Source organism: Vulpes vulpes, chromosome 2 (genome assembly GCF_048418805.1).
Source record: "Vulpes vulpes isolate BD-2025 chromosome 2, VulVul3, whole genome shotgun sequence".
NCBI classification, from domain to species: domain Eukaryota; kingdom Metazoa; phylum Chordata; class Mammalia; order Carnivora; family Canidae; genus Vulpes; species Vulpes vulpes.
Genome location: NC_132781.1, coordinates 46,313,331 through 46,339,939, shown reverse-complemented (window position 1 = coordinate 46,339,939; position 26,609 = coordinate 46,313,331). Strand labels below are relative to the sequence as shown.

The window sequence follows — 26,609 nt, the reverse complement described above, 5'->3', positions numbered from 1 at the left end:
AACATTAGTGACTTTATGGTGTGCTACCAAATAGTCTGTATAAGACCCCTGTAAAAACTAACCTCTATTAGTTCTTGGCTGTAGATTTTACTGCCTTTTGACCCTTTGATGCTTTCAAAAAGAATAGTTTCTGGGGCATGTGGGTGGCTCAGTGGTTGAGCTCCCTGCAGGGATCCTGCTTCTCCCACTGCTTCTCTCTGTGTGTCTCATGAATAAATAATAATAATAATAAAAGAACAGTATCCTGTTTTCATGGTTTTTAAAAAAAAGTCATGTATGTTTTTCAAACTGTGATAAAATATACATAACATAAAATTTACCATTTTAAGCATTTTTAAGTGTGCTGTTCAGTGGCATTAAGTACATTCACGCTGTGTAACATCCCTACTGTCCATTTCCAGAAGTTTTTCACTATCCTAAACAGAAACCCATTAAATAATAACTCAACATTCCTATCTCCTATCTCCTCTGAAAACCCTGGTAATCTCTATTCTGCTCTTTGTATGAATTCACCTATTCTTGGTACCTCATATGAGTGGGATAATACGATATTTGTCCTTTTGAATGTGGTTTATTTCCCTTAGCATAATGTTTTTAAGATTTATCCATTATTGCAGGGTATATCAGAATTTTATTCTTTCTTACGGTTGAAGGACATTGCTTTTTTTTTTTTTTCTGAAGGACATTCCATTGTGTGTACCACATTTTGCTTATCCATTTATGGGCACTTGCAGTTGTTTTCTAGTTTTTGGCTGTTGTGAATAATGCTGTGAACATTGATGTGCAAATACCTGTTTGAATCCCTGCTTTCAGTTCTCTTGGGCATATACCTAGGAATGGTTTTGCTAGATCATATGGTAATTCTATGTTTAATTTTTTTTTTTTAATTTTTATTTATTTATGATAGAGAGAGAGAGAGAGAGAGGCAGAGACATAGGCAGAGGGAGAGGGAGAAGCAGGCTCCATGCACCGGGAGCCCGACGTGGGATTCGATCCCGGGTCTCCAGGATCGCGCCCTGGGCCAAAGGCAGGTGCTAAACCACTGTGCCACCCAGGGTTCCCCTATGTTTAACTTTTAAAGAACTGCCAAACTTTCCGTAGCCATTGTATACATTCCCACCTGCAATGCATGATGGCTCCGATTTCCTAATATCCTCACCAATACTTATCTTTTGATTATAGCCATCCTACTGGGTATGAAGTGATACCGTGGTTTTGATTTCCATTTCCCTAATGATTTAGGGTGATGTTAAACATCTTGTGCTTATTTGTTGTGTACATTTAAAAAATATAACTTCTGCTTTCTCAGTTGAGTGGCAAAAAATGTTGGCTCTAACTATTGACTTGGCAACCACAGCTTTTTCCCATTAATGTATTTTTTGACTAAATATGCTTTTTTCCTTTTTTTCTTTTTAAAGATGGCTCTGAGTAAATCAATGCATGCAAGAAATAGATACAAGGACAAACCTCCTGACTTTGCATATCTGGCATCCAAATATCCAGATTTTAAGCAGCATGTTCAGATAAATCTGAGTGGAAGAGTGAGGTAGGTAATAGATAATGAATTCTTAATACTGTATTATTCTAGTGTAATCTGAATGGACACAGGGTAGTGGAAAGCATACTGGACTGATAGTATACCTGAATGCTAATCCTGAAATTTCTCATCAGATCTTGGACAAATCACTTAACCCATCTGGGTTTCATCTTTTTTCTTTTTTTTTTCAGATGGGGGAAGGGGAGAGAGAATCTTAAGCAGGCTCCTTGCCTAGTGCAGAGCCCTACACAGGGCTTGATCTCACAACTCTGAGATTATGACCTGAGCCAAAATCAAGACTTGGATGCTTAACTGACAGAGCCATCCAGGCACTCCTGTTTCATCTTTTTAAGCTATAAATTGAGAGGATTGGACCAAATGCTTTTAAGTTTCTTTCTGGCTTTAAGAAAACTTGATGTCCAAATTTTTGCTTAACCAATAAAAATCCTAGAGTAAGTGCAGAAACATTGGGATTGGGCTCTAAAACATGGTGCTGATGAGGATCTAGAGTCCTTTTTATCTATATCTATCTGTCTATCTATCTATCTATTTTTTTTAATTTTTATTTATTTATTTATTTATGATGGTCACAGAGAGAGAGAGAGAGAGAGAGGCAGAGACACAGGCAGAGGGAGAAGCAGGCTCCATGCACCGGGAGCCTGACGTGGGATTCGATCCCGGGTCTCCAAGATCGCGCCCTGGGCCAAAGGCAGGCGCCAAACCACTGCGCCACCCAAGGATCCCTATCTATCTATCTTTAAGTTTAAATTAGAGTCCTTATTTTAAGCATGTAGGTAGGAAAATAATAACCAGACATCAAAACTGAGTTCAAAGATACTATTACTTAGGATGTCAATAAATTTAAACTTAAGTTTAATTAAGGGGCGCTTGTGTGGCTCAGTTGGATAAGTGATTCTTGATTTTGGCTCAAGTCATGATCTTGGTGTTGTGATATTGAGCCCCGTATAGGGCTCCATGCTCAGCAAGGAGTCAGCTTGTCCCTCTTCATGTGCTCTTCCCCCTGCTCATGTGCTTGCTCTCACTCTCTCATAAACTTTTTTTTTAAAAAAGTTAAATTTAGTTAAAAAGTTGATTTTTAAAAATTAAAATAATGTGAATGCTTTGGGAAATGGCAAATATGACAATGGTATGAGAATAACTGATTTCTGTGTTATACCTTTAAGAAGGGCATCTTTAACTACATTCTTAAACTCTGTGGGGAGTTATTGGCTGGACATTCCAAGCCTTCCTGAGGAAAGATGAGGTGATTCAACTATGAGGAGGAGGAGGAGGAGGAGCAGGATTGTGGAGAAAAGGGCAGGTAAGGAATAATAGTATCACAGGGCTTGAAGCATTTTATTTTTTTTAATATTTTATTTACTTATTCATGAGAGACACAGAGAGAGAGAGAGAGAGAGAGAGGCAGAGACACAGGCAGAGGGAGAAGCAGGCTCCATGCAGGGAGCCCGATGTGGGACTCGATTCTGGCACTCCAGGATCATGCCCTGGGCCAAAGGCAGGCGCTAAACTGCTGAGCCATCTAGGCATCCCAAGGGCTTGAAGCATTTTGATGACCTCTTCCTACTAGCAGTCTCCCTATAGCTTTAGAAATAGAGGTCCTAAGGCAGGATTTAACTTCAGGGGCAAGATAGCCTAGAAATCATATAAAAGTTTAAAAATAAGTATATTTATACTCATTTTTCTGGGAGATGATCCTTAGTTTTCATCAGATTCTGAATCTGTCTCCCTCCTCTCCCAGTACACAAAGGTTAAGATGTAATGCCCTAGAACTATGGTTTCCAAGCTTTTTTGTCTACTCAGTTAAAAGTTGAGGAAAGTTCCATATGTGAATGCTTGTACAACTGACTGTGTTACTGTGTTAAAGACATTAGAAAACATAATTGAAAGTAGAAATTAAACATATTTAAATACGAGATCTAATATTTTCTTTGCATACTCTAAGGAATTATTTTCAGCACCTTACTTTGGAGAAAACCTTAGAGGGATTGAGTTAGTATTTCTCTTTGTTTAGGTCGTCCCTACCATTGTTCTTAAATCTTTGTTCTATAGTTACGTGTGTACATTTTTTTTTTTTAAGATTTTATTTATTTATTCATGAGAGACACAGAGAGGCAGAGACATAGGCAGAGGGAGAAACAGGCTCCATGCAGGGAGCCCAATGTGGGACTCGATCCCAAGTCTCTAGGATCACTCCATGGGCTGAAGGCAGCACTAAGACGCTGAGCCACCCGGACTGCCCCATTCCTCCTCCTACTTGCTCGCTCGCTCTCTGTCTCAAATAAATGAAATCTTATAAATAAATAAAATACCCATCCATGGCAAAAATGGGAGTCGAATGACATATAGAAAATGGTGGTAAAACTGCAGCCTGCAAAGTTCTAAATAGCATACTTAAATAATGTGTGTTTGAGGATATTTATCCTACAGCTGTTTATAACAAGAAAAATTGGAAATAATCTAAATATCTATTATGTAGGTACTTACAGTGCAGTTCCATGGAATATCTTCGGGCTTCTAGAATGAGTGTACTTGTAGATTATAAAACGTAATTTTGTTTCAAGCTAAAACCAAAGTGTCTGCTGATTGCTCTGCATAGAAAGGAACTAGAAGGTTATGAGTTGTGATGGTCAAACACATTGATGTTGCTTTTGTAATAAGTAAAAGTAAGATTTTTTTTTTTTTATGATTTTATTTATTGGGTGCCTGGGTGGCTTATTTGGCTAAGCATCTGCCTTCGGCTCAGGTCATGATCCCAGGATCCTGGGTTCCAGTCCTGCATCGGGCTCCTTGCTCAGTGGGGAGTCTGTTCGCTCTGCCTTTCCCCTGCTCATGATCTCTCTCTCTCTCTCAAATAAATAAATAAAATCTCTTTAAAACAGAAAAAGAGGGACACCTGTGTGGCTCAGCCATTAAGTGTCTGCCTTCAGCTCAGGGCATGATCTCAGGTCTGGGTATCGAGTTCTGCATCAGGCTCCCTGCGAGAAGCTTGCTTCTCCTCCCTTTGTGTTTCTGTCTCCCTCTCTGTGTCTCTCATAAATAAGTAAAATCTTTTAAAAAATGAAAGGAAGGAAGGAAGGAAAGAAAGAAAGAAAGAAAGAAAGAAAAAGAAAGATTGTTTGAGAGCACAAGCACATGTGCATGACTGAAGGAGAGGGACATGCTGAGCAGGGAGCCTGGCATGGGGCTCCATCCCAGGGTGGGATCCTGACCTGAGCCAAAGACAGACATCTAACCAACCGAGCCACCCAGCTGCCTCAAAGATTTTATTTACGAGAGAGAACGCGGGAGAGCAAGAGCAGGAGGAGGTGCAGAGGGACAAGCAGACTCCCCATTGAGCATGGAGCCTGATGCTGGGGTCCGTCCAAGATCCTGGGATCATGACCTGAGCGGAAGTCAGATGCTTAACCAACTGAGCCACCCAGGCGCTCCTAGGCAAAAGTAATTTTAAATTTTTTGCAGGATAAAACAAACTTGTTTATGAAGAGATAGGAAGAGGATGAGGCAAGCTTGAGGAGAGCCTTCTCTTCTTTTTTTCTTTTTTTTAAAATAATTTTTAAAAATAATTTATTTGAGAGAGAGTGAGTGAGTGAGAGCGAACACAAGTGGGGAAAGAGGGAGAGGCAGATTCTCTGCTAAGCAGGGAGCCCGATGTGGGGCTTGATCCAGGCCCCTGGGATCATGACCTTAGCTGAAGGCAGACACTTAACTGACTGAGCACCCCAGGCCATAGAGCCTCCTCTTATTTCTTTAAGGATGGAAGCAATAGGGCAGCCCTGGTGGCGCACCGGTTTGGCGCCACCTGCAGCCTGGGGTGTGATCCTGGAGACCCGGGATCAAGTCCCACATCGGGCTCCCTGCATGGAGCCTGCTTCTCCCTCTCCCTGTGTCTCTGCCTCTATGTGTGTCTATGAATAAACAAATAAAATCTTTAAAAATAAAAAATAAAAAAAAGGATGGAAGCAATATAAGATTATTATTATTTTTTTGCAATATAAGATTATTAATAGTTAGCAGGGAAGCATATTTAGAAGGAATCTAGCTGCTCCTAGGCATTATGTCCCTTCCAGTTTATTTAATTAAGAGTTGTTGATGATTGCATTGATAGAATGTTTATTTTTTATAATGGCTTTTTTTTAAAAAAAGACTTTACTTATGAGAGACACACAGAGAGATAGGCACAGACAGACAGAGGGAGAAGCAGGCTCCATGCAGGGAGCCTGATGTGGGACTTGATCCTGGGTCTCCAGGATCATGCCCTGGGCTGAAGGCAGTGCTAAACCACTGAGCCAACTGGGCTGCCCTATAATGGCTTTTTATTTAATTCCATGAGATGTATTAAAAAAGAATGCCAAAATATAAACCAGCTAATGATGGAAAAGGAATATCAGATAAAATGGTAGACCTGAGATGGATCAAAGTGTCATTTATTTGCTCAATTCTTAAGCAGGGAGTGGTGTGGACAGAGGAGACTCATTTCTGAGTCAGTCATCCTAAGGACCAGTCAGTCTTGAGGGTGCCACATAGTGGCTCTAGAGGTTTTAGATTATTTTCTTAATTTTACTGAGACTGAATTTTCTCATCTGAAAAAGAGGGATAAAAGGACATACTTTGGATATTTGTCATAAAGGTTAGTGATAATGCATGTAAAGTGACATAGACACTTAGCAAATAAATAGGTACTCTGACTATTGTGTCTGGTGTAATAGATAAAGTGACTAGGATTGCCTGTGTGATCTCCCTCCCTGTTTTTTCTCTCTGCAGCCATCACTGCTTTGTTGTAATCATACCATGGCAACTAGGTTTTAATTTGTACTTTTTTCACAGTAACCAGCCCCATGGAGATACCTGCAATTTATTTGAGCCCTGTCAGTTGAGTTTGGATAGAGTATGACACTTAATGGATTTATTTTTTTTTATTTATTTTTTTTTTTTTTGGATTTATTTTTAAACCAAAGACCCAGCATTGAAGGGTTTTGTTATACATTAAGATTGTACCTTTTTAACTCATCAGTGAAGATCTAATTAATAAAAACCAGTGTCAAAAAATTAGGTTGGGCCACTTTAGCCTTTATTTTTGTTACATGAGGTTCAGTCTCTGTGTTAGAATGGTTGTTTTAACCCTAGGTTACAGAATGTATCCTTCCAAACTCCATCTATAATATAGTGATAAGTATTCATCAGGAGCAGAGCAGGAGTCATTCTGGGGAAATTGGACATGATCCTGTTGACAATAGGCTATTTTGTGAAGCTCGTTGTGTTAAACAACAAAGATTTGATGGAATAAATTGCTAATTTCCACGTGAGAGCTAATTTTAGTTCCCGTGATCTCAGAAATGAGAATGAAAAAAGATCTTGCCTGTGTTCAGGATTTTTTAATGTCCCAGAGTGCTACTGTGACCTAGATATTTAACTAGTAGAGCTGGATGACTAGACTTTGTCCTACAAAAGGATTTCCAACCCTCAGATTAGTGTCTGTGTTTTCTTCGAAGTAAGATAATGAATACCTGCTTTGTTAACAAAGTCTAAGAATCAGCTCTTCATAGATTATTTTCAGTTTCTTTAATTAGATTAGCCTCTGCTTGATGTCTCGTACATTTTGGTGATTAGAATGTAGTTCCTTATTGGGGTGCCTGGGTGGTTCAGTAGGGTAAGCATCTAACTCTTGATCTCAGCTCAGGGCATGATTTCAGGGTCATGAATTCAAGCCCCTTATTTGGGCTCCACACTGGACATGGAACCTACTTATTAAAAAAAAAAGGATATAGTTCCTTATTAATAAATTGTATGCTGTAGTCCGTCAATTAATGTATTCGTATTTTTTAATAACAAGAATTGTTTATATAAACAACTCTGTTTGAAGGTCCTAAGAAAACATTAATTAAAGTGCTGTTTCTCTTGCTCCAGATGTTTCACAAAGCTATGTAATTATATGCTTAAGCTGCAGTACTGTCTTTTGGTGATTGTCGTCACTGTAGGAAATATCTTGGTTTGGTTTCCAACAGAATCATCCTTCTTTCATGGAAAACTATCCTGAAACCATGGGCCTGTTATCCTTTTTTGGAAAGGGGGTTCCTGTTTTTTGAAATTATACAGACATCATTAAACCCTTAATGGGAAATTATAGAAATATATCCTTCGTAACTACATTTATGGTAGTAATGTTGCATACGTAAAAGAAAAAAAAAGGCACCGTTCTTCCACCTTCAGGAGATCAAATTGCTTTGTGTTCCTAAGTCTTTTTCCTTATGCATATATAGTATTTTTTGTGATTGTAATTTTGATATGGATAAATAATAGGACTTTTTTAATCCCCTTGACATTTTAAGCATTTTCCATATAGTTATAAACCTCTGTTATGAAGGTTGATATTATATAGCAGGTATTCAGATAAAAATATGAGGAGAATGGAGGTGTCTGCCCTACTCACCCACTCGCCCATTTGCATATCCAGAAGTGGCTCTTACCCTTCAATACTTTTTTAATGCATTTACACACATGGGATCGTTTTTGTTTGGTTTTGGATTTTTGGTGGTTTGTGTGTGTGTGTGTGTGTGTGTGTGTGTAAGAATATGATCAAAATGTACACACATGCTTTTATTCAAATACTTTTTTACTTTTTAAGATTTTACATATTTGGGGCACCTGGGTGGCTCAACGGTTGAGCGTCTGCCTTCAGCTTAGGTTGTGATCTCAGAGTTCTGGATCGAGTTCTGCATCGGGCTCCCTGTGGGGAGCCTGCTTCTCTTTGCCTATGTATCTTCCTCTCTCTTGTCTCATGAATAGATAAATAAAAATCTTAAAAAAATTTTTTTTTACTTATTTATTTGACAGAGAGAGAACCAGAGAGCACAAGTGGGGAGAACAACAGGGGGGGTAATGGAGAGGGAGAAACAGTCCCGATGCAGGACTCAATCCTAGGACCCTGAGATCATGACTTGAGCCCAAGAGACACTTAACTGATTGAGCCACCCAGGTGCCCCCAGGATCTTTGTTTCTGTATGATACTGTGATCTAATTGCTTATTTGACCCTTGGGATATTTAAGTTAAAAAAAAATTTAAGGGGGAATGCCAGGGTGGTTCAGTCATTTAAGTGTCTGACTCTTGATTTCGGCTCAGGTTGTAAGATTGAGCCCTGCGTCAGGGTCTGCACTAGACATGGAACCTGCTTAAGACTCTCTCTCTGTGGGCAGCCCCGGTGGCACAGTGGTTTAGCGCCCCCTGCAGCCCGGGGTGTGATCCTGGAGACCCGGGATCGAGTCCCATATCGAGTTCCCTGCATGGAGCCTGCTTCTCCCTCTGCCTGTGTCTCTGCCTCTCTCTCTGTGTGTGTCTCTATGAATAAATAAATAAAATCTTAAAAAAAAAAAAAAAGATTCTCTCTCTCTCCCCCTCCCTCTGGCCACCTCTCTCCTCTTTCTGTCCCTCTCTAAACAAAAATCAGTTGTGGAGAAGTATGAGTTGGTGGAAAACACAACAAAAGACCATGGGTCTGCTTTTGGTTTTGTTCAACAAATTATTATTCATAATTTGCACTATTACTATTATTACTATGTTCTAATCAGATCTGGCATGTGGATCCCATACTCTCCCCTCATCTTAGGAACCTTAGTTAAGTTTCCCTTCTAATTATTTAATCTCAAAAAAAAAATAATTATTTAATCTCTATCAACTGGCTTTTTCTCTTTGACTTTTAGAAATTTGAGATATAATTCACATATTATAAAATAATTTTATTTTAAAGATTTACCTATTTATTTGATAGAGAGAAAGTGCACACACATAGTGGGGAGGGATAGAGGAAGAGAGAAACCCAAGCAGATTCTGCACTTGGCGCAGAGCCTGACATGGGGCTTGGTTTCACAACCACGACGCAAGCTGAAACCAAGAGTCAGATGCTCGACCAACTGTGCCACCCAGGTGCTCCTAAAATCATTATTTTAAAATGTACATTTCAGTTCTTAATATGTCACACGGTTGTGCAAGCATCACCACTAATTCCACAACATTTTTTGTCACCTCCAAAAGAAAACTATTCATCAGTCACTTCCAACTCCTTCCCTTCTCTTTGTAGCCTTTGGCAACCACTAATCTGCTTACTTTCTCTACATATTTGCATGTTTTGGACATTTCGTATAAGTGGAATCATAATATGTGATCTTTGTGATTTTCCACTGACTGTTTTTTTTTTTTTTTTTCTTTTTAAGATTTTATTATTCATGAGAGACCCAGAGGGACTCCAGGGTCTCCAGGATCAGGCCCTGGGCTGAAGGTGGCGCTAAACCGCTGAACCACCTGGGCTGCCCTCCATTGACTTTTAAAGTCTTCAGTTAAAAAATTACTAATAAAATCTCTCCATCAACCCTACCATTTCCACTGCCCCATCTCACTTCCTCCCTTGCACCACTCAACTTCTTGAAGAATGTTTTTGCCATTTTTCCCTTCATTTTTCCCACACCATTCTTAATCTTCAGCTCATTGCAGGGTGGTTTCTAATTGAAAAGGTCTCCAGTGGTCTTGTGTCACTAAATGCAGTTTTGGTTTTCATTTGACTTTTGAGAAGCAGGTTACTTTACAATGACACTGTTCTTTATGGATACCCTCTTCCCTTGGCTTCCTTGGCACTACACTTTTCTTTTACCCTTTGTGTCTCCTTGCATTGCTTCCTTGTAGTGATTGTATATACTACCATTAAAGGAGTCTTCAAGGCTTAGTGCAGAGCTCTCTTTTCTTCTAATATTGTATTTTCCCCCTAAACTTTCTCATCACTCCGGGGCCTCATTTGTCCGTTTGCAAATAACTCATACCTTTGTTTCCCTAGATGAATTTTCTGGCCTCTATACCTAGAGATTGCTGCTTCCTTAGTATCTGCTTGAATGTCTCCAATTCAGCTCTGATTTGTGATATTTATCCTAGAAAATGATTCTCTTGTCAGAGTTCCCAATTTTAGTGAATGTCACTAGTGGTCTATCCTGTTGAATAAGCCAGATTTCTAGGGAACTTCTATGAATACATGCTTTCTCACATCACATACAAGTCCATTACCACATCTTGTAAATTTTCCTTCCTGAATATCTCTTAATTCTTTTTACTTTCTGCTATCTTTGCCACTGCCACCTTTATCCAGCTTCTTAACTCATGTTAATGCAATGTTCCTTTCCTCCAATTCTTTGTTAATTTTTATTCTTCTCTCAGTTACTAGCACGGTTACCTTTTCTGACTTTTCTAAGGTAGTTCCCACTAATTATGTAGGTTTCACAGCACCTTGTACCTATCTTACAGCATTCATCACAGTGCCAATTTTACACGTATTTGAGTGATTCTACCAGACTGTCATTGTCAGGAAGGGAGAGAGCATGTCTGTATTTGCATATGCAATATCTCTAGCATTTTATGCAATGTCTAGCACATAGTTGATACGTGATAAATGTTGAATGAATAAAGGAATAAATGCCCATTGTCACAACTCCATATAACTCAATTGAACAAAGTAGTGCTCAAAGAGAGTGAAACATTTTTTTTAAAGATTTTGTTTTTTAAGTAATCTCTATACCTAGTGTGGGGCTCACACTTAGAACCCTGAGATCAAGAGTCACATACCCTACCAGCTAAGCCAGCCAGGCAACTCAGGAGTGAAACATTGTTGTACTTCATCTTTAACAGTATAGGGGAGCCAAGTACCCCACCTTCTTAAAATAATTCCACTTTACAGTACAGCCTGTCAGCCTGAGTTGTTTATTGCCCACATAGGTTTTTTTTTTTTTATAAACTTTTTTTTTAAGATTTTATTTATTTATTCATGATAGTCACAGAGAGAGAGAGAGAGAAAGAGGCAGAGACACAGGCAGAGGGAGAAGCAGGCTCCATGCAGGGAGCCCGACGTGGGATTTGATCCCGGGTCTCCAGGATCGCGCCCTGGGCCAAAGGCAGGCACTAAACCGCTGCGCCACCCAGGGATCCCTGCCCACATAGGTTTTAAGAATCAGGGCGATTTCATATAAAACTATGGTTTGGGGAATCCCTGGGTGGCTCAGTGGTTTAGCGCCTGCCTTTGGCCCAGGGCGTGATCCTGGAGTTCCAGGATCGAGTCCCACACACACTCCCTGCATGGAGCCTGCTTCTCCCTCTGCCTGTCTCTGCCTCTTTCTCTGTGTCTTTCATGAATAAGTAAATAAAATCTTAAAAAAAAAAAAAAAATCCCACTATGGTTTGTTGGTTTCCTTTGAAAATTTTAGAGATCTGGCAAAACGACTGGCAAACTCACTTGACATTAATTACCTGGAACTAGGGATCCCTGGGTGGCGCAGCGGTTTAGCTCCTGCCTTTGGCCCAGGGCGCGATCTTGGAGACCTGGGATCGAATCCCACGTCGGGCTCCGGGTGCATGGAGCCTGCTTCTCCCTCTGCCTGTGTCTCTGCCTCTCTCTCTCTCTCTGTGTGTGACTATCATTAATAAATAAATAAAATTAAAAAAAAAAAATTACCTGGAACTAGTGGCGATTATACCCTTTGAAATGGCCATTTGTGTCATCTGGCGTAATGCTATTAAAAGTGTGGTATTGAGCTGGTGGCTGGCTCATCAACAAACAGTTGGTTACTGTCTACAGAGATTAGGACCTTGTGCTACACGTTTAGATTCAACAGACATTTCTGTGGTTGAATGACTTTCTTCAGTGTGCTGATTTATAGGCTCGCATGAGCTCTGTATCTTGTTAGGGACTGGCATATTGGGTAGCACCATGTAAATATTTGAGTTTGCAATCTCTGATGTTCATAATTTTATTCAAAATGCCAGTGCAGGGATCCCTGAGTGGCGCAGCGGTTTGGCGCCTGCCTTTGGCCCAGGGCGCAATCCTGGAGATCCGGGATTGAATCCCACGTCAGGCTCCCGGTGCATGGAGCCTGCTTCTCCCTCTGCCTGTGTCTCTGCCTCTCTCTCTCCTTCTCTCTGTGTGTGTGACTATCATAAATAAATAAAAATTAAAAAAAAAAAAACAAAATGCCAGTGCAAAGTAACATTTAGAAGTTGTGGGACAGTAATTATGTCACGTGAAGGTGCACCGCTGTTACTGTTACACTGTTAAAGGTAGTACTGTTCAAGTTTATTTTTTTTATTTTTTTATTTTTTATTTATTTTTTCTTTTTTTTTTTAAATTTTATTTATTTATGATAGTCACAGAGAGAAGAGAGAGAGAGGCAGAGACACAGGCGGAGGAAGAAGCAGGCCCCATGCACCGGGAGCCCGATGTGGGATTCGATCCCGGGTCTCCAGGATCGCGCCCTGGGCCAAAGGCAGGCGCCAAACCGCTGCGCCACCCAGGGATCCCTACTTTTTTATTTTTTTAAAGATTTTATTTATTCATTCATGAGAGACACAGAGAGAAAGGCAGAGGCACAGGCAGAGGGAGGAGAAGCAGGCTTCTGCAGGGAGCCCGATGCGGGACTCGATCCCGGGACTCCAGGATCATGCCCTAGGCCAAAGGCAGGCACTAAAGGGGTCAGCCACCCACGGATCCCTGTTCAAGTTTATTTTATAAGCTATCTAGGCTGTTGAGTTTCTTTGATAGAAAAATTGTGACTTTTTACGTTTCAGATTTTAAGGTTTTGAACATAGACATTATATTAGGACAACTCATTTGTCTGCTTAGCAGTAAAGCTTAATAAATTAGGCTATTGTTATAGAATAAAGGATGTGAATTGATTTGAATGCCTTAGTGTGGTACTCAAATGTGAACTTTCCATGTGTAAAAATTTTATTCTTATTTCTCTGTCATTGAAGGAAATGGAGTTGGCTCATCTTTTTCACAGGAGTAAAATGTAATATTCTTATTAAAATTAAAAGTAAAGTTTTTAGGGCAGCCCGGGTGGTGGCTCAGTGGTTTAGTGCCGCCTTCCACCCAGGGCGTGATCCTGGAGACCCAGGATCGAGTCCCACGTCGGGCTCCCTATGTGGAGCCTGCTTCTCCCTCTGCCTGTGTCTCTGCCTCTTTCTGTGTGTGTCTCTCATGAATGAATAAATAAAAATTTAAAAAAAAGTAAAGTTTTTATAGATTTAATACTCCCTCTTTTTTTTTTTTTTTTGCTACATCATTATCTTGTTGAACCTGATGTTGTACTGCTTTTAATTGAGGAAGAAATACAAAGGTAATGTAAGTCCTTTTTTTTTAAACTGATTGAGGCAATTGCTGTGCAATCGAGTGAAGCAGAAATGTGTTTATGGTTGCTTGCCCGTGGACTAATTATCAGCCCCCACAAATAACAAAATTAATATGTATCTACTTAGATGTCTAGGAAAGAGTTAATTCCCCTTTAAATAGGCTTAATATATATATTAATGATATATATTTATTTATTCATGAGAGAGAGGCAGAGACATAGGCAGAGGGAGAAGCAGGCTCCCTGCAAGGAGCTCGATGTGGGACTCGATCCCAGTTAATATATAAATGAGACTTTTTATTGCTAGCATATATTGATACAATAGAATTTTCCTTATACGGTTTTGTAGAAACTGGTCTTTAAAAGCTCACCAATCTCCACCTAAATGTAAAGGGATTATCACCTTTGAAATTACTATCCTCACTTGGGCACCTAGCTGGCTTAGTAGCTAGAGCATGTGACTTTTTTTTTTTTTAAGATTTTATTTATTCACGAGAGACAGAGAGAGATAGAGAGGGAGAGGCAGAGACATAGGCAGAGAGAGAAGCAGGCGCCATGCAGGGAGCCCCATGTGGCACTCAATCCCGGCACTCCAGGATCATGCCCTGAGCTGAAGGCAGACGCTCAACCGCTGAGCCACCCAAGCATCTGAGAGCATTTGACTCTAGAACTTAAGGTCATGAGTATGAGCCTCAAGTTGGTATAGAGTTTACTTTAAAGAAAAAAGGAAGAAATTACTATTCTCCTGAGTACTCTGGCATTTTGTATTTCTGACCATCCCGTGCAGTTGCTTCTTCATGTCATTAAATACTTTTTATCCCCCCTCAAAATTGATGGTTATCTAGTGAAAGGTAATGCCTTCGGTTTTCTCTTTTCCTTACAGTTGGCTGGTATACTTTTACTTAAACTTTTATTTATTACTGGTTTTGTCTTAAGATTTTTTTAAAGATTTTATTTATTTATTTATTCATGAGAGACACAGAGAGGGAGAAGCAGGCTCCCTGCAAGGAGCCCGATGTGGGACTTGATCCCAGATCCCGGGATCGTGACCTGAGCTGAAGGTAGCCGCCCAACTGCTGAGCCACCCAGGCCATCTCTTAAGATTTTATTTTTAAGTGATTCTACACCCAGTATGGGGCTTGAACTTAGAACCTCGAGTTCAAGGGGAGTCGCATGCTCCACCAACTGAGCCAGGCATCCTCTGAAGCCAGTCTTTTTACCCTGCTGCCCTTCTTCCCTGTATAGGTCATTTTTCCTATATGTGTAAAGGAGTTTTTTCCTCTTAAATTCTAGTAACTTTTCTGATACATGTGGTGGTATTGCTAATTCTGAATTGGTTTTTCTTTTCTTTTTTTAAGAATTGAGTTTTTTTTTTTTTTTTTTTAAGATTTTATTTATTCATGAGAGATAGAGAAAGAGAGGCAGGCTCCATGCAGGGAGCCTGACTTGGGACTCGATCCCGGGTTTCCAGGATCAGGCCCTGGGCCAAAGGCTAAACCAGTGAGCCACCCAGGCTGCCCGTGAATTGGTTTTTCTAAGGGCTCAGTGAATCTTCTTTTGGGGAGAGGGGATTATCTTGAAAAATTTCTTTGTTCTCCTTTTTTTTTTTTTTAAGATTTTATTTATTTATTCATGAGAATACACAGAGAGGAGAGAGAGAGAGAGAGATTGGCAGAGACACAGGCAGAGGGAGAAGCAGGCTTAATGCAGGGAGCCTGACTTGGGACTTGATCCCGGGTCTCCAGGATCACACCCTGGACTGCAGGCAGCACTAAACCGCTGAGTCACCAGGGCTGCCCTGTTCTTTGATTCTCTTATTCAGAATCACCAATTATGTATATATGCGGTCTCTGTTATCTGCCTCTCATGTATTTATTATACTGTCTTTAACTTTTTTTTTCTAAAGACTTATTTTTTTTAATAAGTCTTTTTTTTTAAATTTTATTTATTATAGTCACAGAGAGAGAGAGAGAGAGAGAGAGAGAGAGAGGCAGAGACATAGGCAGAGGGAGAAGCAGGCTCCATGCAGGGAGCCCGATGTGGGATTCGATCCTGGGTCTCCAGGATCGCGCCCTGGGCCAAAGGCAGGCGCTGAACCGCTGCGCCACCCAGGGATCCCTGTCTTTAACTTTTTAAAAAAGATTTATTTATTTGAAAGGGAGAGAGGGAGAGAGAGAGCATGGTCAGTGGGGCGGGGGAGAAGTGGTGGGAGAGGGACAAGCAAACTCCCCACTGAGTCTGCAGCCAGAGGCAGGGCTTATCCCCTGACTTGGAGATGGAGTCAGAAATGGGACTGGATTGCATGACCCTGAGATCATGACCTAAGCTAAAACCAAGAGTTTGGATACATGACTGACTGAGCCATCCAGGTGCTCCAATTATTTTTTCCTCTATTTTTTTTTTTTGAGGTTTTTATTTATTCATGAGAAAGTCAGAGAGAGAGGCAGAGACATAAGCAGAGGAAGAAGCAGGCTCCCTATGGGAAGCCTGATGCGGGACTCCATCCCAGGACCCCAGGATCACGACCTGAGCCAAAGGCAGCTGCTCAACCGCTGAGCCACCCAGGCATCCCTATTTTTTCTCTATTTTTAACATCATGTTCATTTCCTTTATTTTGATATGGTTCATATATTGTAAAATTCACCTTTTTAAATTGTATAATTAGTTTTTATTATGTGGACAGTATTGTGCCATTATCACCACTATCTCATTCTTGAATTCCATTTCATTTTGCATGTGTTTTTAAGTCTTGTTTTCTTTATCCTGTTTTGTCCTTCTTGATGTATCACTGAAGCATATGATGTCAGTTTGTCCCATGATTAGTGGTGTTAACTTTGATTACTTGTTTAAGGTGGTATTTGTTGAATTTCTTCATTATAGAGTTACTATTTTCTTTGTAATTGATAATTTGTGGGGAAGTACTTTGAGACCGTGTAAATATTCTGTTTCTCATTGAACATTCATCTGCTGTTTTTAGCATCCACTGATGATTCTTAATTCAAATGGTTATTAGTATTGCCAAATGTAATTTTCTAGCTCCTTGGGACATCTGAGTGGCTCAGTGGTTGAGGGTCTGCCTTTGGCTCAGGGGGTGATCCTGGGGTCCTGGGATCCAGCTCCATGTTGGGCTCCCTGCGGGGAGCCTGCTTCTCCCTCTGCCTCTCTCTCTCTCTCTCTCTCTCTCTCTCTCTCTGTATCTCATGAATAAACAAATAATAAAATCTTTAAAAAATAATTTTCTAGCTCTTTCATTTCTTCTACATTTGATAGTTATTCTACTGTAAATGAGAGTTGTCTTTTCTTCCTCATTTGTTTATGTAAGTATGGACTCATGTATTTTTTTCTTTTCTCTGGGCTCTAGTCCCTTGTTAGCATTCTTCATTCAAATTGTGCTACATTTGGTCAGTGGGAGCCAGTTAACTGGCTCATGTCCCTTTGATTTTCCTCATCTTTGAGCATATCCTGTTTTCTGATACAATGTAGTGTTCCAGGCTCATTTTATACTTTCTCCTACTTCAAACCTGGAATAGCAATTCAGCTAAAGAATTCTGATTCCTTTTCGTGGGAGTGGTATTTGGAAACCCAAGATCTGGAACTCTGGGTATGCTTAGGGCTTCTAGGTTCTTTTTTTTTTTTTTTTTTTTTAAGATTTTATTTATTCATGAGAGACACAGAGAGAGGGGCAGAGACACAGGCAGAGGGAGACTCAGGCTCCACGCAGGGAGTCTGACGTGGGACTCAATCCTGGGACTCCAGAATCACGCCCTGGGCTGAAGTGGTGCTAAACTGCTGAGCCACCCAGACTGCCTGCCCTCCTTTTCTTTTTTTCTTTTCTTTTCTTTTCTTTTCTTTTCTTTTCTTTTCTTTTCTTTTTTTTCTTTTCTTTTCTCTTTTCTTTTCTTTTCTTTTTTTCTTTTCTTTCTCTTTTCTTTCTTTCTTTCTTTCTTTCTTTCTTTCTTTCTTTCTTTCTTTCTTTCGGCTTCTAAGTTCTGATTATATCTCTTGAGATTCCACTATAGCCATCTTCTTTCTATTTTGCTATAGATTATATTATTAAACTTTCTTTGTTTTTTTTTAAGATTTTATTTATTCTTGAGAGACAGAGAGAGGCAGAGACACAGGTAGAGGGAGAAGCAGGTTCCATGGAGGGAGCCTCATGTGGGACTCCATCCCGGGTCTCCAGGATCACGCCCTGGGCCGAAGGCAGCGCTAAACCGCTGAACCACCCGGGCTGCCCTAAACTTTCATTTCTAAAAATTGAGATATAATTATAATTAACATTGTATTGGTTTTAGGTATATAACCTGATGAGTCAATATTTGTATATATTAAAAATGTTCACAAAGTCTAATATCTGTCATATAGTTACAAAATTTTTTTCTTGTGATAAGAATTTTTAACTTTCTCTTAGCAACTTTGAAATTTGCAATGTAGTATTATTTGCTATTGCCACCATGCTGTACGTTACTTCTCTATGACTTAATTATTGTATAACTGAAAATGTATACCTTTTGACCCCCTTCACCACTTCACACACCTCCTGCCTCTGGCAACCATGCTGTCTATGAGTTTTTTGGTTTGTTTGTTTTTGTTTTTTAAGTAAACTCTACCCCCAATGTGGGACTTGGACTCAGAACCCCAGGATCAAGAGTTGCATTCTCTACTGGTTGAACCAGCCAGGTGCCCCATGAGATGTTTTTTGGTTTTTTTAGATTCTGCATTTAAATGAGATCATACAGTATTTGCCCTTCTCAGATCTATTGTACTTAGCATAATGCCTTCAGGGTCCACCAGTGGTGGTGCAAATGACAAGATTCCATTCATATTTATGGCTGAATAGTATTCCTTTGTGTTTGTGTGTGTGTGTGGTTTCACTTTTTCTTTTTAACTTTTTTTTTTTTAAAGATTTTATTTATTCATGGAGACACAGCAGAGGGACAGAGGCATAGGTAGAGGGAGAAGCAGGCCTCCTGCAGGGAGCCATATACAGGACTCGATCCCAGGATCCCAGGTTCATGCCCTGAACCAAAGACAGATGCTCAACCCCTGAGCCACCTAGGCATCCCAACCCTGAAGCATTCTTACATATCATAAGAAACTTTATTCATAGTGTAGTTTATGTATAGATAACAAACATCTAAATTCTGAAATCTAATCCTGTTCGTCATCACTCTTCACAAATTCTTGTACTATTCAAGTTGTGTTTTTCTAAACAGCTTTTTTTTTTTTTTAAACAGTTTTTTTAAAAGAGTACATCATGTCTCTCAGGGTTGTCAGGTCAAGCCCTTGTTGACTCCAAGCTGGAAGTGAAGCTTGTTTAATATTCTCTTTTCCTCTGCCCCATCCTCTTTCAAAAAAAAAAAAAAAAAAAAAAGATCATGTCATCTATACCCATTGATTGTATATTCCTTAATACATGTTCAATAGTGTTATATGCTTAATATCCTAAAGCAGAAGGATAAAGAATTTGTTAGGTATTAGACTGGAGGATAATGGTAATCTTTACTGTTTGGTTATTCTATGTCTTCAGTAATTGTATTGATTGTTCCATGTCTCTCTAATTTGCTCTACAAATATTTAAGTGAATATCATTGTACTAATTCATAGTATGCATCATAAATCCTTAAATTTTTATCTGGAAGAACCCTTGGATTTTTATGTACATTCCCTTAGTTTTATAGATGGAGAAACTGAGACCTAAGAATTGAAGTGACCTTCAGTTCGTGGCTAGTTGCTTGCAGATTCAAGATTTCTGAACTCCCATACTCTAGAATATTTTTGCTGTGGGTGACTGTGGAGTTTTGGTCCATGGTATCTACCTGAAGTTTCCATGGTATCCAGGTGGATAAATTACTCTCTTCTGTCTGTCTGAGCATTGAGTTTTTCAAAATGATGGGTCAGTTGATGGCTAAAATGGGAACATACAACTTTAGGCCAGAATTTCAAAGTTTCAAAGCTCCTTTTTTTTAATTTGGCCCCAACTACTGGCTTTTTGCTCTTTCATTGCCCCATTTATAAATAAGATCTTTGGTTTTGTTAAGGTTTTCACTTAGCACCATTTTAACATGAAAGCAATTATATTGGCACAAGTTTCTTAAAAAGTTAAACATAGATATCATATATGGATCATAAACAAAGACTTGATGTGAATATTTAAAGCACTTTGCTCATGGGAGCCAAAAAGTAGAAACAACCCAAATGTCTCTTAAGTGGTAAATGGACAGACAAACCATTAATGCAGTTATTCCTACAATGGAGTATTACTTGGCTACATAAAGGAATGGAGTACTGATACATGCCACACTGTTGGTAAATCTCCTAAATGTTGTGGTAAGTGCAAGAATCTAGACATGAAGACCACATATTTTATGATTTCATTTAGATGAAATGTCCACAAGAAGTAAATCTGTGGAGACAGAAAGTACATGAGTGGTTGCCTAGAACTGAAAGTAGAAATAAGGAATGGCTTGCAAATGGGCATGAAATGTCTTTTTTGGGGTGATGGAAGTGTTCTAAAATTGGATCATGGTGATAGTTGCTCAACTCTTAATATAATAAAAACTGTTGAATTGTATACTTTTTTAAAAAAATATTTTATTTATTTATTAGAGACAGAGAGGGAGGCAGAGACATAGGCAGAGGGAGAAGCAAGCTTCGTGCAGGGAGCCCCATGTGGGACTGGATCCTGTATCCCAGGATCATGCCCTGCGCTGCAGACAGATACTCAACTGCTAAGCCACCCAGGGGTTCCTGAATTGTATACTTAATGAGTGTTATATAAATTATACCTCAGTAAAGCTGCTAAAAATAGTTTTTTAAACTAAAAATAGTTTAAAATTACTATATTTATTATATTTAAGTATCTTATCCTGTTTACATTATTAAGCATTTTATACTGCTTTCTTTCCACCTATAAATATGATTTTCAAAAAGTGCTAATGTCTAGGCGCCTGGGTGGCTCAGTCAGTTAAGCATCTACCTTCAGTTCAGGTCATGATCCTGGAGTTCTGGGATGGAGCCCCACATTGGGCTCCTTGCTCAGTCGGGAGTTTGTTTTTCCCCTTTCCCTCTGCCCCTTCCCCTACCTGTGCTCTCTCTTTCTCTCTCCCTCTCTCTGTCAAATAAAATCTTAATATATATATATGTGTGTGTTGTGTGTGTATGTGTGTATACATAATTTTTTTTAAAGTGTTAATGTCTAGTTATGTTAATGATAATAAAAACAGCCAGCATTTGTATGATACTTACTGGGCATTATGCTAATTTTTCTCAGATTATCTCACAGCAACAGTATAATATAGGTATTATTATCCCCATTTTACAGCTGGGGAAACAGTCTCATGGAGGTTAAATAACTTGTCCAAAGTCACATACCTAAGGAGACCATCAGACAGGAATTGGAACAGAGGCACTCATGTCCTCCATGTTCCTTGTGTGAAAATGCAGTGTTTTTGGTGACAGTTTATACTGCTTTTCATATACTATGACTGTGTTGAACACCCACATGTGTTTGTCACTGCACTGAATGCTCTACATAGCTATTTATCTGTGGTCTCCAAGAAAATTCAAATGGGGATTCGGTGTTGTCTGGCCCGCATAGAGCTTGTGTAGCATATTGAATCTTACTAATATTTTATTTCTTTTTCTCCGCCCCTCAGTCTGAATTTTAAAGACCCGGAAGCAGTCAGAGCTCTGACTTGTACTCTTCTAAAGGAAGATTTTGGACTTTCTATTGATATTCCATTGGAAAGACTGATTCCTACAGTTCCCTTGAGACTCAACTACATTCATTGGGTAGAAGATCTCATTGGTCATCAGGGCTCTGACAAAAGTACTCTCCGAAGAGGAATTGACATAGGTATATATGATTTTCAGTTCTTCTTTAGCTAAACATAAATTTCATAAATTTTACAAGGTCAATTTCTTTGTAAGCTTCTCTTCTGGGTATTTGTGTGTAAAAGAAGCTGGCTACAGATACTACTGTTCTTGTTTGCTATACTTGGGCTTTTCTGCCATTTATTTCTCCCAAGAACGGATTTTCAGCACCAAACAGGGAGCAGGGGTATAACAGTGCAGAATTCAAGTGAGACTTTTGTTTTCTTAGCTTTTCAGATTACCGTATTGATGTCTGCATCTTTTGGACATTATTTTTACTCTGGATTATTTGGTGTTAGTACAGCAGTCCCCATATTGGGATATTTTATGATGGCCGTTTAATAAAAGATCATGTGAGCTGATACTTTCAGGAATCTCTTGGATGATTATTAATAAAGGGCATTTAATCCAGAATTAAAGAGAGGAAAAAAGTCACTAAGATATTCTTTCGGTTGTAAACTGTTGCAGTAGAAAACACTGTTTAGTTTATTCATTTGGGAAATTAGAGGAAATACATAAGGAAATGAAGCCAGGGTCTGTTTAGCATAGCCACTGTTTTAAGGTGATAGGGTTAAGAACATTTTTAATCCTTTGGCCGGTACTAATCCTTTGTGGGGAAAAAGAAAGCTATATGGCTCTATTTCTAATCATGGTAGAGAAAGATACTTTCTAGATAATAGTAAATGTTTAATTTTGACATTTGCCTGCATTTTTAGCCAACATTTTCAGTCATCCTCATATATGACCTTTTCAGGTCTTTTATTGGCTCCCCCTTTATGCATGCTCCTCCATGGCTTCCTCTTGTTTTCCTCTCCTTTCTAGTCATTCTTCTCCCCTTTTACTTTCCTATACCTGGCCATAAGATGTTGAGAATCCTTAAAGTTCACTCAGTCTTTAGCCCTTTTCTTATTTAGAATCCTAACTCTAGGCAATTTCATCCACCTCTGTGACTGTTTTCCACCTCCATGCGAACAATTCACAAATTCATATATTCTGCCAACTCAGATCTTGAGCTCTAGTCCTATATGTCCAAAATATGGATATCTCGAGAATGTTGCGGACTTGCCATGTCCTAGACCAGACTCCTATTCTTTTCTTTCTGATCTTGGTCCTCTTTCTTCATTCTTTATTTCAGTGAATCCACACATTCCACCCGCCATCCTTGATAGTCCTTGATATATCTCCCCTTTCTCACCAAGAATGTCTATCATCATTTCTTTTTTTTTTTTTTTTTAAGATTTTATTTGTTTATTCATGAGAAACACAGAGAGAGGCAGAGACACAGGCAGAGGGAGAAGCAGGCTCCATGCAGGGAGTCTGACGTGGGACTCGATCCCAGGAGGGGATCCTGGAGGATCACACCCTGGGCTGAACCGCTGAGCCACCTGGGCTGCCCCCAGAATTACTTTTTAACTACTCTTCTCACCTACTCTGTTGCCTCCACATTTTCATTTTTTCAGAAAGTATGTATAAATCCATACCTGCTCACATGTCACATGTTACCACTTTAATGACCTTGTATTGCTCTGATAAATAACCAATACTCTCTGATTTAAGTCTGTTAGCATGTCCATTGTCTGTTCCCTTCCCTCTTCTTTGGGCCTTTCTAAGCCTCATCCAATGTGTTTCTCTTCCTTGTTTTCTATACTTGTAGTCTTTAGTTCTTCTTCTTCTTTTTTTAAAGATTTTATTTACTTATTCATGAGAGACATAGCGAGATAGAGAGACAGAGAGAGGCAGAGACATAGAGGGAGAAGCAAGCTCCATGTAAGAAGCCCAATATGGGACTCTATCCGAGGACTCCGGAATCATGAGGCGAAAGCAGACGCTCAGCCGCTGAGCCAGCCAGGCATCCTGTCTTTAGTTCTTCTAAGTAAGGCACCATGACTTTAGCTTTTATTTATATTTTTCCCTCTGTCTGTAACTTCCCCACTATTACCTTGTTAATCTCATTTATTGTATAGTTGTCAACTCAAGCCTTATTTTCTCAAGAAAGCCGTCTCTGACCTTCCAGCAGGAGACAAGTTCCTTGATTATGAACTTTAGAAAACCATGTTTCTTCTTTCATGGTATTTGATTTATTTCTAACCACGCGTTCACTTGTCTGATTAATGTCTTTCTCAACCACTAGATTACAGAGTGCAGAGCCTGTTACTTTTTTGCTTACCATAATATCCCAAGGCCCACCAAAATTTTTGGTACATAGTAGGTATCCAGTAAATAATTTGTTGAATGTTCCTGGATAAATACCATCATTATTTCAACATTCAAAATTCTGGACACCCCACAGGAGCTAAGTACTATTGAAAAATGAGGGTGTTTTTTGTTTTTTAAACATTTTTTTTTTAATTTTTATTTATTTATGATAGTCACAGAGAGAGAGAGAGAGGCAGAGACACAGGCAGAGGGAGAAGCAGGCTCCATGCACCGGGAGCCCAACGTGGGATTCGATCCCGGGTCTCCAGGATCGCGTCCTGAGCCAAAGGCAGGCGCTAAACTGCTGCGCCACCCAGGGATCCCAAAAATGAGGGGTTTAATAAAAGCTCTGCCCTTTTATGTTCATGGCAGAACATTGGCTGATGGGTTATAGAAAGCTTAAGCGTAGAGCCTACTTGGTACTAGTTTATTTTAATTATGCCCCAAACCATCTAAAATAACACTTGGGGGATGTAGGAGGTTAATGGATGTTAGCTCTTCATAAGGAGCACTCTTGCTGAAATCACATTCATTCTAATTAGGGTTTTATATAAATTCTTCCCATAGACTCCATCAGTTTGCTCTAATTCTATGATTATACACTTTCCATTTTTATTTATCATTACAAGAATTATTGTCCATTTTTAAATGTCACTCAGCTTTCTGAGGGGATTAGGATGTTACAATTCAAGTCTTTTTGGTCTTAAGAATGAAGAAATTTGATTTTTTTGGCAGAGGACAAATCCTTTACCTACTTTTTTTTTTTAAGATTTTATTTATTTATTCATGAGAGACAGACACACAGAGAGAGAGGCAGAGACACAGGCAGAGGGAGAAGCAGGCTCCATGCAGGGAGCCTGATGTGGGACTCCATCCCGGGTCTCCAGGATCACACTCTGGGCTAAAGGCAGCGCTAAACCACCACCCAGGTTGCCCTACCTACATATTTATTACTTTGGAGGTACCTGATCTTTGGGCAATTGAAAGAAAGTGTATTTTTTTTCTTTTTGGTCTTTGCTTTTAAATGAATTGAAGTATGAAGAGGTGGTTATCTGGGCCTGGTATTTGGTCCAGACATTTTTTCGTAGAGCTTCTTAAATGTTCTTACTCTGAATGACTCTGGTTTACCAGAATGGTTAGCAGGGACTAAATAATTGTGGCCTCTGAGAGAAGCTTGAGTCCCCTTCTGTCACTATCTCATACATCCCCAAGGAGGTGTTTGACCAGTCACCTCAGGGCCAGGATGCTATTGGGTAAACATGATAGGAAGTATAGCTATTGAGGGGACTGTCAAAGGGCTGTTAGTTATTGTCCTTTTACTTAATTAATGCTTAAAGAAAAGGCAATACAATGACCCTAGCTTTCCTCTGGGTGAGGGATATCTTTAGCCCCCTCTCTTCCTGCCAAATCCTTAGAAGACTAGATTGGCATCAAGATGTGGTCAGGGGAAAGCAAGGCTGTTAGGTGCTGACTTCCATAGGCCTTCAGGAGAATCACTGGCTTCTCTTCTCTTGAATGTGTGCTTTTGGATCTTTCTGGCCAGATTAGTCAGTGGTTATAAAGCAGTATTTGTGGTTAGTATATAGTCTAGTCCATGGTTGAGGGATCTACATAGAAGTTTAGACCAAACCCTAGTTGTCAAAGAGTGATCTTTGCCTGAAACATTTGCCTTGAAATGTCTTCCTTGAAACTATGGTGGGGCAAGCCAATGATTGATGTTTTGGATCAGGATCAGATGTTTTTCTGTGTCATCATATCTAAGAAATGAATTCTCTTTTTGGTTTTTTGTGTGTTTTGTTTTGTTAGTTTTTTTAAAACTACTGATTTCCTTCAAGTAACAACTTACAGATATGTGGGGAGTTGGTCATTTAAATAACCATAAAAATTTTATATCCTATGTATTTTTTTTTTTTTTTTTGCTTTTGGGATATGGGATGTACACTGATCTATTCCAAGCTTTGATTTCATCTCATAAAATTGAGTGTTTTGTGAGATTTAAAATGAAAAATTTTACGAAGTAAATTAACTTGTTTTGACAGTTTTTAGTTTATCAGTCTTGTAGTCCTTGATCACCACACACCATAAAATGAAGTGTGCATTTTACATACAACATACAAAAGAAGAGGGCAGCAGAATTTCTGTCCTCTAAGAAATTTGAATCCAGTATTGAGGTAAAACTGACTTACCTGAAATGACTAGAGAGCCCAGCAGCTATTGTATGTAATCAGGTATCAGCTTAGGATTTAAACTGTTAAGGTTATAATAAGAATTCTAAGAAAGGAAGAATGGTGTCTTGGCTTGATATTCTCACTTCTCTCTCCTCTGTGTGCAATGTGTTTTGAATTTTTGTTTTACTAGGTACTGGTGCATCGTGCATCTATCCTTTACTTGGAACAACCTTAAATGGCTGGTATTTCCTTGCAACAGAAGTAGATGACATGTGCTTCAACTATGCGAAGAAAAATGTGGAACAGAATAATTTATCTGATCTTATAAAAGGTTAGCTCTACAGAATAAATGTCCTTTCAAGCACTGTTTATTAACCTTTCTTTATAATTTAACACATCTCATTTTTTGCTTTAATATACAGACTTTGGTAATTTAAAAAAATATGGGACATTGTGGAAGGAAAAATAAAATAAGATAAAAATGAGGAGGCAAAACATAAGAGACTCTTAACTGTAGAGAACAAACAGGGTTGCTGGTGGGGAGGTGGGCAGGGAGATGGGCTAAATGGGTGATGGGGGTTAAGGAGGGCACTGGATGTGATGAGCACTGGGTGTTATATGTAAGTGATGAATCACTAAATTATACTCCTGAAACTAAT

The 26,609-nt window shown here is 39.3% G+C and overlaps 1 protein-coding gene across 1 annotated transcript in view; it reads left to right on the top strand.

The window, feature by feature from the left end:
* Positions 1-26,609, top strand: part of METTL16 (methyltransferase 16, RNA N6-adenosine) — a 71,386-nt gene that overhangs the window by 6,885 nt on the left and 37,892 nt on the right. Inside the window, exons 2-4 of the mRNA XM_026016221.2 lie at positions 1,419-1,546; positions 21,370-21,569; positions 26,141-26,281. Coding sequence (XP_025872006.1) covers positions 1,419-1,546; positions 21,370-21,569; positions 26,141-26,281 — 469 coding nt within the window. The remainder of the gene's footprint in view (positions 1-1,418; positions 1,547-21,369; positions 21,570-26,140; positions 26,282-26,609) is intronic.